This window comes from Exophiala oligosperma, assembly GCF_000835515.1.
Source record: "Exophiala oligosperma strain CBS 72588 unplaced genomic scaffold supercont1.16, whole genome shotgun sequence".
NCBI classification, from domain to species: domain Eukaryota; kingdom Fungi; phylum Ascomycota; class Eurotiomycetes; order Chaetothyriales; family Herpotrichiellaceae; genus Exophiala; species Exophiala oligosperma.
The window spans coordinates 240,926-256,887 of NW_015622833.1; the positions used below are offsets into that span (position 1 = coordinate 240,926).

At 49.7% G+C, this 15,962-nt stretch overlaps 6 protein-coding genes across 6 annotated transcripts; 4 read left to right on the forward strand and 2 right to left on the reverse strand.

The window, feature by feature from the left end:
* Nucleotides 1–679: 679 nt before the first annotated feature.
* On the reverse strand, nt 680–2,176 carry PV06_10878 (uncharacterized protein; the record flags this gene model as incomplete). Its single annotated transcript, XM_016412471.1, has 1 exon — nt 680–2,176. The coding sequence occupies one exon, from the start codon at nt 2,174–2,176 to the stop codon at nt 680–682; it is 1,497 nt and encodes a 498-aa protein (XP_016257196.1).
* A 525-nt stretch (nt 2,177–2,701) lies between these two features.
* On the reverse strand, nt 2,702–6,000 carry PV06_10879 (uncharacterized protein). Its single transcript, XM_016412472.1, has 3 exons — nt 5,471–6,000; nt 2,989–5,423; nt 2,702–2,933 (listed from the first exon to the last, which is right to left on the reverse strand). Exons 1-3 carry the CDS (start codon nt 5,773–5,775, stop codon nt 2,794–2,796), a joined length of 2,880 nt encoding a protein of 959 aa, XP_016257197.1. The 5' UTR covers nt 5,776–6,000; the 3' UTR covers nt 2,702–2,793.
* Nucleotides 6,001–6,694: 694 nt separating this feature from the next.
* On the forward strand, nt 6,695–8,481 carry PV06_10880 (uncharacterized protein; the record flags this gene model as incomplete). Its single annotated transcript, XM_016412473.1, has 2 exons — nt 6,695–7,400; nt 7,451–8,481. 2 exons carry the CDS (start codon nt 6,695–6,697, stop codon nt 8,479–8,481), a joined length of 1,737 nt encoding a protein of 578 aa, XP_016257198.1.
* A 273-nt stretch (nt 8,482–8,754) lies between these two features.
* PV06_10881 (uncharacterized protein) lies at nt 8,755–9,492 on the forward strand (the record flags this gene model as incomplete). Its single annotated transcript, XM_016412474.1, has 6 exons — nt 8,755–8,798; nt 8,849–8,886; nt 8,945–9,040; nt 9,091–9,242; nt 9,295–9,420; nt 9,478–9,492. 6 exons carry the CDS (start codon nt 8,755–8,757, stop codon nt 9,490–9,492), a joined length of 471 nt encoding a protein of 156 aa, XP_016257199.1.
* Nucleotides 9,493–9,752: 260 nt separating this feature from the next.
* PV06_10882 (uncharacterized protein) lies at nt 9,753–11,463 on the forward strand (the record flags this gene model as incomplete). The annotated part of the gene is made up of 2 exons (XM_016412475.1): nt 9,753–11,323; nt 11,382–11,463. The coding sequence occupies 2 exons, from the start codon at nt 9,753–9,755 to the stop codon at nt 11,461–11,463; spliced, it is 1,653 nt and encodes a 550-aa protein (XP_016257200.1).
* A 551-nt stretch (nt 11,464–12,014) lies between these two features.
* On the forward strand, nt 12,015–14,152 carry PV06_10883 (uncharacterized protein). The gene is made up of 3 exons (XM_016412476.1): nt 12,015–12,444; nt 12,560–13,426; nt 13,485–14,152. Exons 1-3 carry the CDS (start codon nt 12,442–12,444, stop codon nt 13,614–13,616), a joined length of 1,002 nt encoding a protein of 333 aa, XP_016257201.1. The 5' UTR covers nt 12,015–12,441; the 3' UTR covers nt 13,617–14,152.
* Nucleotides 14,153–15,962: the final 1,810 nt, after the last annotated feature.

Below are 15,962 nucleotides of genomic sequence, written 5' to 3' on the forward strand. Positions count from 1 at the left end.
GACTTCGAGGTGTTGAAATGCCGAGGCAGTTGCCGCATACGGACTAGTGTCAATAGTCTCACATCTGGCATCTTCATCTGTGCGCACGTAAGACAATCCTTGCTCTCGCGTTTTCTCGCTTCAGAAACGGCTTGAGGCGCATGCAAGCTGCCATCAATAGCCGTGTTCTAGCCATCGCACCGTGGGAAAATCCACCATTTCTCCATCACTTGCCACTGGTGCCCTTGTCGGAGATGATATAGCCGTTTCTGCCCATGGGATCCCTCCTGTTTTTGGCTTGCATACAACCCTACCATGACCTTCCTGCATGCCATCTACCTCGGTATCCTCGAAAGTTCCACTCAAGAGTTATTCCTGCGATATCGGAAACCCCCAGTCCGGATGCTCATACATATTCAAAGAGCAGGAGCAAGTTAGTTCGTGGCGTGATCTTGCAGCAAAGGAGCATCCTTCGTGACCTTCTGAGGTGACCAGTCGGTCTATCTCTGCGATCTTTTTTCAGGACCATGTGCTCATGTCTTCCATCTGAACCTTCATGTGGTAGCTTTTGTTGTTTGTTTATTCTTGAAGGTATACGGAAGAAAATGTGTATTCGGGATATCATTATCGCGAGTCAATCCAGCATCATATATTCAAGGAGGTCTGAATCTGTACTAGTGCATCGAATCTCATATTCACATTACAACCACAATGCCCCAAAGCTCATTATCGTGATAGCCAAAGCCATGCCCATGTTTATGTTGCATTTCCCGGCGCCATTCGGTGGCATCTTGCCTACTCCAGCACCTCCTGTTGCCAGTGCTGCACAACTGGTGATGCCGCACTGGTACCCACTAGGACAGCATCCTCCTCCTAAATCAGCAGAGCATGTCATCCAGCCTTGCGCACAGCTACCAGTCAGGACTGTGCCGGGTGCTGTAATCCCACTGCCTGTCGGAGCGGCGATAGTGAGTGTGCTGCCTGAAACGAGTGTCGTTGAAGCGGATGCTGGGCAAGAAGTGGTGTCGCAGTTCCGACCAATCTGGCAGCATCCACCTTGGTAGTATGCTGAACAAGCGTAGAAGCCTGTCGGGCAGCCTGTCACCGTAGCGCTCGAGCTCGAGGTTGTTGTTGTCAGGCTCGCTGTTGATTTTGAGTTTGGCGTCACCGTGGTTGTCACCTCCGTGGTCGTCAAAGTAGTTGGGCGGACTGGAGGAGCGGGGGTCGGGGAGGAAGTGCTTGCAGGACAATTGGCAGAGCCGCATGATCGATCGGTGGGACAACAGCCGCCCCCCAGAGTTGCGGGACAGGAGCGATAGCCCGAGGAGCAGGTCAGAACATTCGGCGTCGATGTCACGGTAACAGTTCTCGTCACGGTCGATATTTGAGGCTCGAGGCTGGTCGATTGGGATGTCGTCGAAATCGAGGTCCGACTCGTTGACGTAGAGTGTGTACTTGCCGACGGCGTGATAGTTGTGTAGGATGTTACGGTTGTCGTTGACGGGGTTGGCACTGAAGACGGGGTGAGTGTTGCATAAGACGTTTGCACGCACCCTACATCGTAGCATGCATATCCAGGAATACAGCAACCTCCGCCCGGGTCGTTGGGACAACTGGTGTAGCCTTCTTCGCAACTCGACAGAGTTCCTGCGCAAGTTTGGCCGCTGGGACAACAACCAACGTCACCGAGACCCGTGTCCTCAACGATCTCACATGTCGAACCGGAGGCGCAGCAGCTGTTGGGCCGGTTGATGGATGTACATGCCGATGTTCCGGATGGACATTGAAAATCTCGTTTAGACAGTAGATTCCAGCCTGGTAGGCGGGCAAAGAAGCTCTGATTGCCGGGTTGTGAGTGGACACGCATTGGTCGATGTAATGTTGCCCAGATCGTCGCATTCGTGTATGTCAAGTAGCTCATCTCTTCATCTTCCTCGTTAAAGCCCCAGTAATCAAGATAGAATTTCTCTCCTGGATCATGGCTCATTTTACGAACTCCCGTCACTGGTTGCTCTTGAAGTTTCTGTTGGACATCAATGTCCCGCTTGAGAAGGAATTCATCTTCGGGGTAGTATTTCACTTCGGGGGGTAGGTTGTAAGGCCATCTCGAATGCTGCGCCGCTACCGGGACTGCGGAATTGGCAATAAAGAGAAGGAGGGAAGAAGGGAGGGCTGCTAGACGCAGCCATGGTGCCATGGGTGCAGTCGTTGGCAGGATTCGTAGGTCGACGTCGACAAAGGGAAGTCTCTGGAATTAGGGTGCGAGGAAAAACATTGTAAGATAGAACGCTCATGTACGGAGTAAAACTACGAACGAGGGTCTCAAGTGAAGCATCACTTACTGCCAAAGTAATGCAGGATGAAATCTGGGGCTGCACATCTTGGTCACCTTGCGAGATGGAATTTGTTGGCAGAATGAGATGGCTGGGAGACAATTGTACGTAGTCGGTAGGGCAGAGGGAGCCTTGTTGTCGGTATGGAGTACTTGAAGGTTACTCGATGAGTGGATAAAACTAGGTGCATACGGAGTATCCGGATGCAGTACTGGACAAGCCCAAGAGACTGGGTTCTTTGTACGGAGTATTGTTAGGTACTTTGTGGTTACAGCAAGCACAGTAGAATAGGCATAATACATGGTGTCAACACCCACTTTGCGATTTACAGGGGCCAGACCTCTTTTCAGCTTTGCATGTGAAAATGATGCTTTGGTCTGATCTACTATTTGTTCATTTTTCGTCCAAATCATCCGGAGGTATTTTTTGAATACTCCTACAACGGTGCTCATTTCTATTTGCTCGACTACAACACAAACTCCTAGTATGTGCCAGCCTTTAACCCTTTGAGAGAACCTAGACTCAGCGCCAGACCTTGAGAACGAGATCGGATTCGAATGAAGCCAATGATCGAGTTATCCGCCGTCTTTTCAATGCTCAGATTCGCCAATGCATCCTCCCCTGTATACAAGTCAGTCAACGTGTAACCACAAGTAAGACGCACTCTGCCACTTACCAAATACGCTCCGAGCGTAGAGATTGGCGCTGAGGAACTGACAGTCACCTTTCAGCCCAGCATCAGGAGTTAAGCACGTCATATTCGTGCTCTTCATTAATTGGTCCAAAAACTCCCTAAGAGTCTTGTTGGTCGCTTTGCTGTTGATGTTGACCTTGTTTTCCCATTCAAATTCGGTCCACATCGTTCTGAATGCAGATTCAGAGCAGGTTGCAGGTTGTATGTAATCCATAATGTCGGCATGTATATCGTTCAGAATTACAACGTGGGTGTCTGTTCCCGAGGGCGAGTCATAGACGATGTTACCGAATATCACGCCTGTGTCGGTACTCGACACCTTGATGGTTGATTGAACATTCAGGAAATCTTGTGGGCCGAGATTATGGGTTGTTGGTCTCTCTACCACCTTTAGATCGCCCAACGTCGCAAATTCCACAGACAAGTTCTGCAGAGTTTCTCTCGTCTGGTTCACAAGAAGCACGTCCAATACAATGTCAAATTGATGTACCTTGACATAGGCTTCCGCATAGACAGGATCTGAAAAGCCCGTCAACTGAACAACTCGGTTGAGCTTGGATGATAGATCTTCGAATCCAGCATCCCCGCCAGTGGCTTTCTCTAGGTCAAGTTCCATGTCGTCGGTACCGTCACTTGCACTCTTCTTAGCAAGTTGTCGTATTGAGAAGACGTCGTCAACCTGGACCGCGGTCTTTGCCTTCTCAACCGCCTCCTTAGCCGCGCGTTTCTTCTCTTCGACCTGCACCATAGCTCTGAATGCTTTGCGGGTGTCGTCCAGGAAGGAGGTCTCAAGCTCTTTGCGTTCTGTGAATTCCGCCAGAGCTCTGACGCAGGACATAATGCGGTCCATCGAATCCTCATCGATAGGAGCCTTGACGAATTGTGACTGTCCAACGCGTACGATGGAAATCATGATCAACATAGCCTCGGCGCGTAGGGCATTGGTGCGTGCCTGGTCGGAAGAGATTTCAGAGTGTCGCATGACCAGTTTCGTAAGTGTTGATGAAAGCACAGTACCAAGATAGTAGTCGCCGTCCAATATTAGCTGTCTTAACGGCGGTTTCTGGGCCGCCTTGACTGCTTCTAGTCTGGCTTTAGCAGCAGAATCACTGGTCAGGGCAGATTCAGTGGCGTATGTGCCATCCGCCAGAACTTTTCGAGATCCGCTTGCAGGTGCCTTGGGTGCGTGTCCATTGACTTGGTCTTTGGATGGCTCGTCATTGTCATCATGGGATTGCTCATCGAGCAGTCGCTGCTCGGAAGCTAGGATAGGGATCTCTCCTAAACTGGCCCGAATTCGTTTCCATGCCTCTTTGATGTCGTTCTCTTGGAGTGAGTACTCGCCAATAACCCATAGAGATCCGCGATAGACCTTGCCAGCCCGAACTTCACCAAGCGTGGAAACCAGCCTCTCCACAATTGATGATCTGAGGTTGGGGAACTTTTCGACCACTTCTTTGACGAAAGATATAACATCAACCGCTGAACTGTTATTGAAATCCGCAATAAAGTCCATCAACACATCCACAACGCTTGCTGCAATTTCCGAAAATTTGATCGCGCATTGATGGATTGACTGTATCAGGAGTTGCCGGTACTCGGAGTTCTTCTCGTACTGTTCCACTACGGTCTTGCTCAACTCTTTCTTAAGTAGCATAACCACCTCCTGAACATTCTTGCTCGAGACCATCTCGAGCGCGATGCTCAGTGCCTTTCTTCGGACGTCGAGGTCAGGACTAGAGAGGACACGAAGGATCTCCATTGCCAAGTCATCTAGAACACCCTCATTTCGTCTTCGAAGCTGTTCGACCCGGTCAAGCACAATAAGTTTGACATTGTTGTCTGCCTCCTTGATACTCAACTCGATCAACTTCCCGGCTGCTGCTTTGACCGCGACAGGGTTGCTGGTGAGCGCTGTAAGAGAGGTTGCGGCTTCGTAAATGACCGTGCTAGTATTCGCTTCCAGCAAGTCGAATATCAACCGCAGGTATCGCGCCTTGTTCGCTTGATTCTGTACTGCGTCCTTCCTTATAAACTCGAGCTCTACCAATTGCAATAATTCCTCTGCATTTGGTATCCCATCCAAAACCCCAGTCAGGTAGTCTAGAGCCTTCTCGTGGCTTATGCTCATTAGAGCGGCGAAGGCATTTCGCTTGCACGTGGTGTCACTCTCGCCCGCTAGGAAGGTGTGTAGCATTTCCGGAGCGTCGGGAATGAGATGCTGAGCATGCTGATAGACAGAAGCTAGCGCCCAGACTGCATTCTTTCTCACATAGGCATGTCTATGATCGAGGCAAGTTTGTGCGGCGGAGAGTAAAGGTTCGATGAGTTCAGGTTCGCGGAGCTTAGAGAGGAATCGTAGAGTATTGCCCCGAACGAACTCGTTCGGATGTTGAAGGTCGTTTCGAATACCATTGCTGCTCTCAATTAGTTCTGCAAGAAATCCCAAATGTGTCTGACGTACCAGACTAGAATCATTTCTTGCTTCAGCTTTCCATTCGCGTCGTGCTTCGGGCATATTTCGTAATAGAAGTATAGGAGTTTCTTGAGAGGTTTGCTTTTTGAGGGCATTACAAAGCGAATGATGTGCATAAGTAGGTTGGGCATAGGGTCCCCGTTCAACATCATGGTCAGGATCCTCCGCATTGTGTCCAGCTTGGTCTCATCTGTGCCCTTTTCCAGTTGTGTTTTTAGGTCTTGTTGGCTCGGCTGGTCTGCAGTGTTGTCCAGATGGACCAGACTGTAGGAGTTGTCTAGAAAAGTGGCCATGATTGCAACAATCGTCCCCTGACGAGGCTTGGGCCAGGAGTTGGGAGGATGTCGACCGCGCCGCGCGAGGGGAAAGGTGTCGGGAAGATGTAAAAGGTGTGCAAGATTGAGAGGTGACGAGTGCTCAACGCATCATCCGATTTGAGACCTGCCCAACAGGTCAAGATTCTTAGTGTTCAATTAGGAACTCAGGGTAAGGAGCCTTGATCTGCGGACAGGACACTGATGCCAGAATTCATGTTCCCAAATGCCCAGGGGACTCGGTGTCCAGAATATCAACACGCCTTGGCGACATGTCACGTGGCTCGACTTTGTGCTGGCTTCACCTTCTGCGCTGAATTGACTCTATTTTCTCCCTGGACTGCATTTCTCTCTAAGGCTGATGAATGAAGCAAATAATACGGCCAACTGTCTCCTTAGCAATATAGTTCTGCTATGAGCTATCAATATTCCAGAACGAGTTGGTACTGCAGCACTTTCGAGCGAAAGAAAAGTGCCCGGATTTCAATTTGTTCTGTGGTGCATTCACAAACAGGCCTACGACAACAGATCAACTATGCAGTGCCCTTCTACAGACTCTTCACGGCCAGCTGTACCCATGAAATTCATGCCTGGTAAGCCCTGCATATGGCCATTCGAGTGGTGACGTTTGCTGGCACTATGCTCACGCTATCCGTGAATGACGAATCGCTACCAATTGGGGTGAAGTCTCACAAAGCCGACCCTAGTATGCGATGCAGCAACGTAATGCTTCCCCTCTAATCCAGGCCAGTCAGCCAGAACTCTCTGTGACAACAGGCACCCCGGATCTAGACAGACCTCCTGCCCCCAGGCATCATCGGCCTTAATGAAGCCTTCTGCAATTGTTTCATTCAATCCGTGCATGTCATTGTGTCTACTCGTAGCGGAATAACACACAATGTCACTAAGTTGGCATATCATTCTCGTCTTTGCCGCCCTTGTTGTGGCTCAGTCTCCAGTGACTGTCCACGATGATGCACACAACCTGACATACATAGGTTACACTGACCGCAATGTGGACAACTTTCAAGGCATCAGATATGGCAAAGATACTTCGGGCATGAGCCGGTTCAAACACCCTGAAGCATTCGCCTATCCGAATGGAACCACTGTACAAGCAACCGCCGCAGGACCATCCTGCCCACAAAAGACGTTGCAATCCTTCGCCGGGCTGACTGTCAATGAAGGCGTGTATAACTTATCTGAAGATTGCTTGAACTTGAGGATTGCAAGACCTTCGGGGGCGAAACAGAATGCAAACCTGCCGGTCCTAGTGTGGATTTACGGCGGTGGTGATGAATATGGTTCCACCAATTACTCACTATATGACCCAACTGCTCTGGTTATGGGAGCCAAAAGCAAAGGGACTCCGGTCATATTCGCGGCTATGAACTATCGAATGAACGTCTTTGGATTCGGGAATAGCCCTGCCCTTCGAGCGGAGAAATCTCTCAACTCAGGTTTGCTGGATCAGCGACTTGCACTCACGTGGATCCAACAGAACATTGCAGTCTTTGGAGGGAACCCTAAAGAGGTCACGCTGTTCGGTCAAAGCGATGGTGGGACTGGGGTAGGGTTGCAAATCACTGCTTATGGCGGAAAAGGTTAAGTCAATATCCGCAACATCTGGGGTGGTACTAACCTACATTTGCAGGATCAATCCCTTTTCAGCGTGGGATAATGCAATCAGGTTCACCAGCGGCAGATCCAGGCGTCTCCGGCAATTTCACGGTCACCAGCACCAGCACCGTCGCTCGTCTCGCAGGGTGTACAAGCACGAACAGCTCGATGGCGTTGACCTGTCTTCGACAACTACCAATGCCAGCGCTACTGCAAGCTGTGCTGCAATACGAGAATATAACTGCCAACCAGACATCTCAGGACATCTTCTTTCCCACAATAGATGGCGATTTCATACCTCAAGCACCCTCGGCTCTGTTGCGAAAAGGCCTGTTTCACAAAAATGTTTCCGTCATCGCAGGATGGAATTATAACGACGGTAGTATATTTGCGAGTCCTCTACTGAACACTTCCCAGGCGGTACAGGGTTATCTAGCTGCCTCTTATCCACACCTCAATGCCACAACAAAGAAGACCCTGATGTCTCTGTACCCTGTCAAAGACTTCCTGGCAACTGCGACTGCAGTACAAGCCTCGCCGTACTACCTTCAAGCGGCAGAAATCTATCGAGACGTGAATTTTGCGTGCCCGGCAATTGACGCCGCCCACCACATCGCTCAATACGGGGGGCATAGTTACTTGTACGAGCTGAACGAGACCACGTTTGGCGCTCTGTTGCAACTTTCTGGCGCAGGATTTGAAGGGGTAATACATGTTTCAGATGTTCCCTTCGTTTTCAACAACGCCAATATCGGGTTGGGTATCAATGCGGCACAAGAGGTGGTTCAAACGAGAATGTCAGGTAGCTGGGCACATTTTGCGTCAACGGGCAATCCGAGTGGCAATGCTTCCATCTCTTTGGCAGGTTGGGGACAAGCATACAACAAGACCGAAGCATCCGTGAAGGGACAAGCTGTACAAAATGCGAGTGTGAGAGTCATCGGCGGACCAAATGCTGGGCAACACGAGTTCAATAAGAGTAGTAGTGTCGGAATTGAGTCTCAGTTGCTTGAGCGATGCGCGTTCATCAATTCTGAGGGCTTCTATGACCAGCTTCAAACATAGGCAGTCAATCTATTTTGTTTGTCGCAAATGCATTGTAAAGATTTTGGAACATACAGTACAGTCGTACAAGGGGAAGAGGATTGCGAAGGAGATCATGACTTGGGTAGTCTCAGCCTCGTCTGAAAACAACCGCAGCCTTGGCAAGCTAGAGCTGCAATTCTCCGCATCTGAATCCAAATGTTAAGCCCTTCGATAAAGTCAACGCGCCAGAAAACACTTGCCCAGTCTTCTAAAGACGAATTATACCTCCTACATATTCCAACAGCAGCGACAATGTCCAAGGCAGACACAAGCGAGCCCTTTTATGTGCGCTACTAGTATGCGGTCCACTTCGTTTGGGGAGAGGGAAAATACTGACGAGCGGCAGTTCTGGCCATTCTGGTCGATTTGGTCATGAATTCTTAGGTATCGATCACCAGTACGGTCATGGCATCTCGGACGTCTACTAATGCCTTTGTCACAGAGTTCGACTTCCGGGTAATTGGTGATGGAAGAAGCGCAGTGGCAAGATATGCCAACAACTCCAACTACCGCAACGATTCCCTTATTCGCAAAGAGAGTATGATGCCCTTACCCTCGGCTCGGATCCAGCCTGACGAAGTGCAATAGTGTCGGTCAGCGCACTCCTGATTTCTGAGATCAAGCGCATCATCAAAGACAGCGAGATCATGAAGGAAGATGATTCGCGATGGCCTCAAAAGAACAAGGACGGAAGACAAGAGTTGGAAATTCGAGTCGGAAGCGACCATATACAATTTGAGGTATGTCCAAAATGCAACGAGAGTGGAATACACAATTGATCGCCCTATCTAGACAGCAAAGATTGGATCACTGGGCGATGTGACGGACTCTGCAGACCCGGAAGGATTGAGAGTGTTTTATTACCTAGTGCAGGATCTTAAGGCTCTGGTATTCTCGTTAATTTCGCTGCACTTCAAGGTATGTCGGCACTGTTTAATGTGATATCTTCAGGCCAGGACTAACTCTTCTCGTTAGATCAAGCCCATCTAGAACGATCCAGGCGAATACGATCATGTTGTCGACCCGATCTCTCGAAACGTCGCAACACTACCACGCGTCAGCGCCCTCGCCTTCGTGGCGTTGTTCTTCACGGCATCAAGAAGTGGCTCTTGAAGAAGATGTATCTGGTGAATCTGCGACAGAAGTAGGTCAAATATGTAGCCGATTTCTGATCGAAGCGCGCCACCCATGGACGTGGGGGATGGACGGATGCTCGCCTCATCGTGACTGAGCATGGAGGCTGTTGACAAATGCAAAGAATCATAAGGTGGTTTTGGAGGTTGCATCAAGCTGATGAGGCTGAAATATTCCCAAACATGATCCGGATGGCGGTCATACCATTCATTCCTTGTATAGGACTGTTTCGCTATTGCGATGGGTGGACTATTGTTACCCCGCAAAGACCCAGATCATTCCGGGCCGGCTTCGGGGGTCGAGGCTGGTTATGTCAGGATTCTTGCTATGGCCTCAACCCGTCCGTTTCCACCGACTTAGCAGTACTTGTATCTCTCCACGCCAATTCATCATCACATCATTTCACTTATTCGTGCCATTTCCCCTACTATGGCAACCATTTGAATTTACTTGACCTCCCTTCCTCGTATACTGTCGCAAACCACTCCGTCCGCCCGTCCTCTTTTTTGCTTACTTGGTCACGCGGCCCTTATGATATCTCAGCGCCTCCTCCCCATTCAATGCCGTCTCATGCACCGGATAGGTCCAGCGCCCGTAATCACCTCGAAGCCGACCAGGCAAATGTCGCATGCCCTGCACCACTAACGCCGCCGTCCGAAACTGATGAAGATCAAGCCTTAGACCTAAGGACCATCCGACAAAGGGCGGCGAGCAGTCATGGAATCACGCGGACGGTCGAACGTGACAATACTGCTGCGGGCATGTCATTAATGCAAGAGGACAGTATATACGCTTTCGCGGAAGCATACGAAGAGAAGATGCCTCCGCAAGCCCAACACGGGAGCGCCGCTGCGATAAGCGAGGATCACGACATTAAAATGGATGACGAGTCGTCGATAAATGGTCATACTGGCGGGCCTGGAATCGACCTGAGCAGAAGTGTCAATGTGACGCCAGTGTCTACAGACGACGCGGACGCCACTTCCCGAGCAGCCGCAGCAGCGAGCGATGCCACGACAGCATCACCCCGGCCCAACCCATCGCTGGAAGAACAAGGGCAAAGGCTTGCCCACGATAAAGCAGGAGTTTCGTCCATCGACCAGAAACTTGACTGGTCAGACACTTCAAAGGCATGGGAGTTCTCGAGGAAGCGATTACGGCCTCAGTATCCCTCGTCTACTTTTCAACCATACTCGAAGTTCAAGGGAACACAACAATCCGACCGGCAGATTTACAACGTCGAAGTAACTATATTGACTGTCGACATTGAGCAGTCGACCATGTCGGGTTATTTACAAATTTGCGGACTAACCCCCGACCATCCGACCCTGACGACATTCTTCACGGGAGAAATCATCGGCGGGCCTGAGCAGAAGTACAGCTTCAGAACACGAGATCCGGCGTGGGGTGCCAGTGACAAAACCGATCTCACTCACTGGGCGAGGTTCCCTGCCTGGAGACCGCTCAGTCTTCAGGCCAAGCGGAACATCAATTTCGTGTACCCATTGAATGACGAGAATTGGTGGCAGCAAGACTACATTTTCATGCGATGGAAGGAGCACTTTCTGGTGCCGGACTACAAGCTGAAAAGCATCCAAGGGGCCAGTTTTGAAGGCTTCTATTACATTTGTTTCAATCAAGTCGAGGGGAGGGTCAGTGGTATATATTTCCACTCGAAGAGCGAGAAGTGAGTATTGACCAACTTTTGGGATTGTGGTTCGTTGTCGCTAACTAGGAAGAAACAGGTATCAACAACTCGAATTAAAGCACGAAGGCAAGCAAGGCGTTTGGGGGAAAGGCGTGTGTCCATCGATTGAATTTCGATGATTACGACGACGACGAGTGGACATTGTTTTTTTTACTGTATAGTGTTTGTACATGACATGGGTGGAAGCCACTTCTAACCAGTTTCTAAGAGACCTACAATTGTAATTTTTTTCGTATGATGATGATTAGCAATATTTTAGGACTGAATTTGAGATTCTTCCCACCTCGTCGCCCACGGGATACTTGATTGAGAGATCGATGCGAGTACGTTGAAGAGGACAGCGAAAAGTACGGAGAACCCTGGGCAAGATTCGTAATCTTACAGGTGAGACGAGGCAGTCAAAGGTGAAGACTTAGGTTGGTACAGCAGTGACAGACATGCTTCTAGTAGATGGCCAGTATGAGTTTTCTACAAAATCTCTCAGATGGAGAACGGCCGCGGCACAGTAAAAGAAGGGTATTTGCAATCAATGAATGGGTGACCTTTGCATGTGAGAAACAGTGCGTTTACCGAGACCAGGGAGCCTTGTTAGGCGGTTGGTTGGCGATTTACTCGATCGCGACCCTTGATTGATAATGATGATGATGATGATACTCCGTAATGGTGAGGAAGATAATGATGATCCAAGCCCATTACGACTACTTCATACCTAGAGTCTATCTACCCCATCCATATCATACTTCCTGATCCTGTTGTCTTCTGTACAGTAATTACTTGTTTCTTCCTTGACAACGACAAGCGACAACCAGTGCTGCGACTCTATAATCCGTATGCTGCCACTGCTGACGAATCTCCTTTGACACTCGTTGTGGCTTGGATTGTTGTGGACTTTTTGCCGGTCCGGCCTCTTCGTTCTGTGAACAGAGAGTTCGTTGGACTACCCATAGTCGGTCGCATCTTCCAACCACCAATTCACTTCCCCAGCGTTACAAGCGACACAATGCTTTGATGAATATTGATAATTTTTGTCGAAAGAAGAACTCTTTGTACAGGAGCAAGGCCACCACTACATACATTATACAACATGATCTAAAACCATGGTGAGTGTAGCCCTCCTCGGCGACGACGACGCAGTAACAAATCCCCGGCCTTTGTGGACGTCGGAGTCCCTCACAATCGCGACCACGACTGACCTCTTTTTTTTGCTACCACCAGGGTTGTTGTTCATCGCGACCTGACAACTCTGAAAGCCCTCAACATGGGCGAGCCATTGCGCCCCCTCCAGTCCGACACACTTCCCCTCAGGCCATAACCTCGCAGACGGCGATTAACAGCTCGACGCAAGACCAACATGGTAGCAATTCCCTTGCGCCCCCGTCGGGCCTCTCCATTCCACAAAGTGAGACATCTCACTCTGCCCTCTCCACGCCTAGACATTCGGTCCAAAACCATCGATCACAGCCTGGCCGGTCACTTTCGCTGGCAGAACACTACAACCTCCCTCTCCAACCTCCCAAGCCTTGGACGGGTAAAGATAGGACGTGGACACGCACGCGACTCCAGCGAGAAAGATACGAGTTCTTCGAGACGAGAGTGACAGGGAGAACCGAGATTTGGGAAGGTCTCAAACAAGCCATCGAGTGTCTCCGCGAAGGGGATCTGGCAGACGCACAAGGGATCCTCGACGCACTAGAAGTTACACTCCCGACCGGTCGTCTCGAAGAAGGAGCGTACGATTCACAAGGAACCCTTTACAAAATACCGCAAGCCGTGATATCTGATCCCACGGACGTGATTGAGGATATTGCAGACATGGACAGTCAAACCGTCTCCGGACCCGCCGACTCTGACACCCTAGCTGCGAAACTCGAGGCCACCGAGGATACGAAGATGGAAGATGTTTCTCAGTCACAAATCGACACAGAAAAGACCAAGGAGGTGAAAGGCAAGGCGGTCGTCGATAAGGACGCTGTTAACGTGCGCTGTCGATTGAGCGATCGTGGCGGACCGGACGTTGTCATCCCTCTCGGTAAGACACAGCGAGTTGGATTGTTGGCGGAGAGGATCAGAGAGGAAACTGAGGTTAGTGTGGTTATTTTCTCAGGAAAAGTCTGACCGCGTTGCTGACTTGTTGATATAGATACCCAAACCAGCTCGAATCCGTATCGCATATCTCGGCAAAATTCTCGATGACAAACTCAATCTTCCCGAACAAGGTTGGAAAGAAGGTCACATCATACAGGCATTGGTGGTGGGTCGATTTGCGACCTGAAGTCGTCCTCGATCGCCCAGCGATGTTCATGCCCCCGAGTTGTCGAAGCCGTCATTGATCAGACGTGAAAGAAAGGGCAAACCGATCAAGCATGCATGAATATCTGCTCATCACCACCAACGTGTGTCTTTTGATTGCGAATTACTGGTTTCTTTCGGCCTTGGGTCCAGTCCTGGAGTTTCAGTTTCTATGGTCGAAGATAGTTCAAAGCCAACCGTGATTTTCAAATACCCTTGCACAATCAACAAACTAATGATGAGGGGGATTTCTGAATGGCAGGAATTGAACAGGGCGTTACTCGGATGAATGGGAGTATTGAAGAGATGAGTGTGGAAGGGACCTCGGGGAGTTTTTCTGGTCTCATCAAAGTCCTACGATACGATACCCATTCTACTACTACTCCTGCAGGCGTGAGGTCAAATTGGTTCAAGTTGGTATGCAACATTACTGCATTCAAAAAATCATATTGCAACAAAACAAAAGGTTTCATTTCATTCATGAACCCGACTAATTACAGATGATGATTCCTCACAACATAGGCTTTTTCTTTTTCTTTTTGTGTGTGTGTGTGTGTGTGTGTGTGTTTATGTGTTTTCTTTCCCCCTTCGTCTCTTCTTGACCGTCAGTTCCTGTGTGTTTGTTCGTTTGGTCTTGCTACAGATATTTCTTGGTCGTTTCGACTATATGATTCGCCAATATCTCCGGATGAGAGACGTACGGGAAATGTGAACCTGGCAAGCATGTAATGTCGAGTCCGGCCTTTGTCGCGGTTGTCACATTGTCAAGGAACGAACCTTTCCATGGGGGTCGAACCACCCACCGACCAATCTACAGGTTTGCCCTTGAGTTTTGTCGGGTCCGAAACTGGTGAACTCGTCGGGATGGTCAAAGGGGTATCCTCTCGCCCAACGGACGTAATTCCGATCCAACCTCGAATGGACATGTTCACCTAGAGCTTCCCATCTTTGGATCGATTCGGGGTCGGTACCGGCCATATCTCTGGCCATGATTCTCATGTTTTTTGATCATGGTTTGATCGTCTTGGGTCGTTGGTCTCCCGAGACGGGGATTTTTATTTTCCGTGGGACATTCATGTGGCATGACATTTCGTACTCGATCAGGATGATCCAACAACAAAGCCAAGACCGTAGAAGCACCGGAACGACAACCGAAAAATGTCGTTGGAGTGGTGGTGGTGGTGGTGGTACCGGTATCGCCGTCTTTGTCTTGTTCGTCCAATTCGTCCAACAACGTAACGATATATTTTGCCAATTTTTGTGTAGTGACATTTGTACAAGTTTCGATTGGGGGCTTCTTGACCAGATCTCGACATACCAGGCATATCAAAAGTGGTGACACAAAAGTCTTTTGTTTGTCACAATCAATGACATGACCTTGTCGTACAATTCACAATCTCCCAAGCCATCAGGAATCAAAACGATGTGGTTCGGTCCTGACCCTTCCCTTTCGTAATACCACTTTATACCGTCAGATGTGGTCACGTATGATTTGATCCTGGACCCCATGTTTTGTAAAACATTGACAATACTTTCTGACAAAAGTACTTGATTAAGCAACCAGTGACAAGTGATTGACTTTGGGGGGGGAGAGGAAGGAGGGTTGGCTCCTTTTGTATCATATCAAACCTCATTGAGGTATGTGTACGGAGTATATAAATATATATATATATATATAATCCCCGAACAGTCGACCACCATGCCCGTTTCGCTGACTCATCCCTCGCCGCTTTGCTCTCGCGCTAATAACTATTTAGTCGATTCGCTCCCTCGTCCGCTCTCTTCTCCTCCCTTCCTCTCTCTCGTGCTCCCTTGCTACTCCCTTCTGCTCCCCCATGCTCCTTCATGCTCTCTGACGGCTCTGGCCCGCTCCTGCCGTGCTTCGCTCGCCTGCCGCAGGGATGGCCCCCCTTTGGGCTCCAATCTTACAGGCGCCAATGTCGCTCACATCCAGCCTCGTGGTAACTTGACCCGATCACGTCTATGAGGGCCCGTTTTGGCCCTGATGAAAGAAAGGTAGGGTCCCTGCGAGGATGCCCTGCTACATCGCTCGACGTGGTCAACTGAATCCCCCAGTTCTGTAGGACAATGCTTCTCTCCCTCTTTTCCTTTCAATGTCTTCTCTTTCTTTCCCTCTCCCTCTCTTGATCCTTAACATTTCCCCCCGCCCTCGCTCTACTTATCGTGTGAATCACTCCTTCTATCCGGTCTCCTGACTACCTAAACGCACCTGACTGGCATTTCGTCGTACTTGAACCCTCCCTCCCTCCCCAGTCGTCTTCTTTTGCCTTTCCTCTCGGCGTTTCCGGTCCCGCTCCCTGTTTAATTA

Coding starts and splice junctions, on each gene's coding strand:
- PV06_10879 (XM_016412472.1), bottom strand. CDS start 5,775: ATGGCCACTTTTCTAGACAACTCCTACAGTCTGGTCCATCTGGACAAC. Junction 5,424..5,470: donor CAAGAAATGATTCTAGTCTG/GTACGTCAGACA, acceptor AATTGAGAGCAG/CAATGGTATTCGAAACGACC. Junction 2,934..2,988: donor CTACGCTCGGAGCGTATTTG/GTAAGTGGCAGA, acceptor ACTTGTATACAG/GGGAGGATGCATTGGCGAAT.
- PV06_10883 (XM_016412476.1), top strand. Junction 13,427..13,484: donor GGATCAGAGAGGAAACTGAG/GTTAGTGTGGTT, acceptor TTGTTGATATAG/ATACCCAAACCAGCTCGAAT.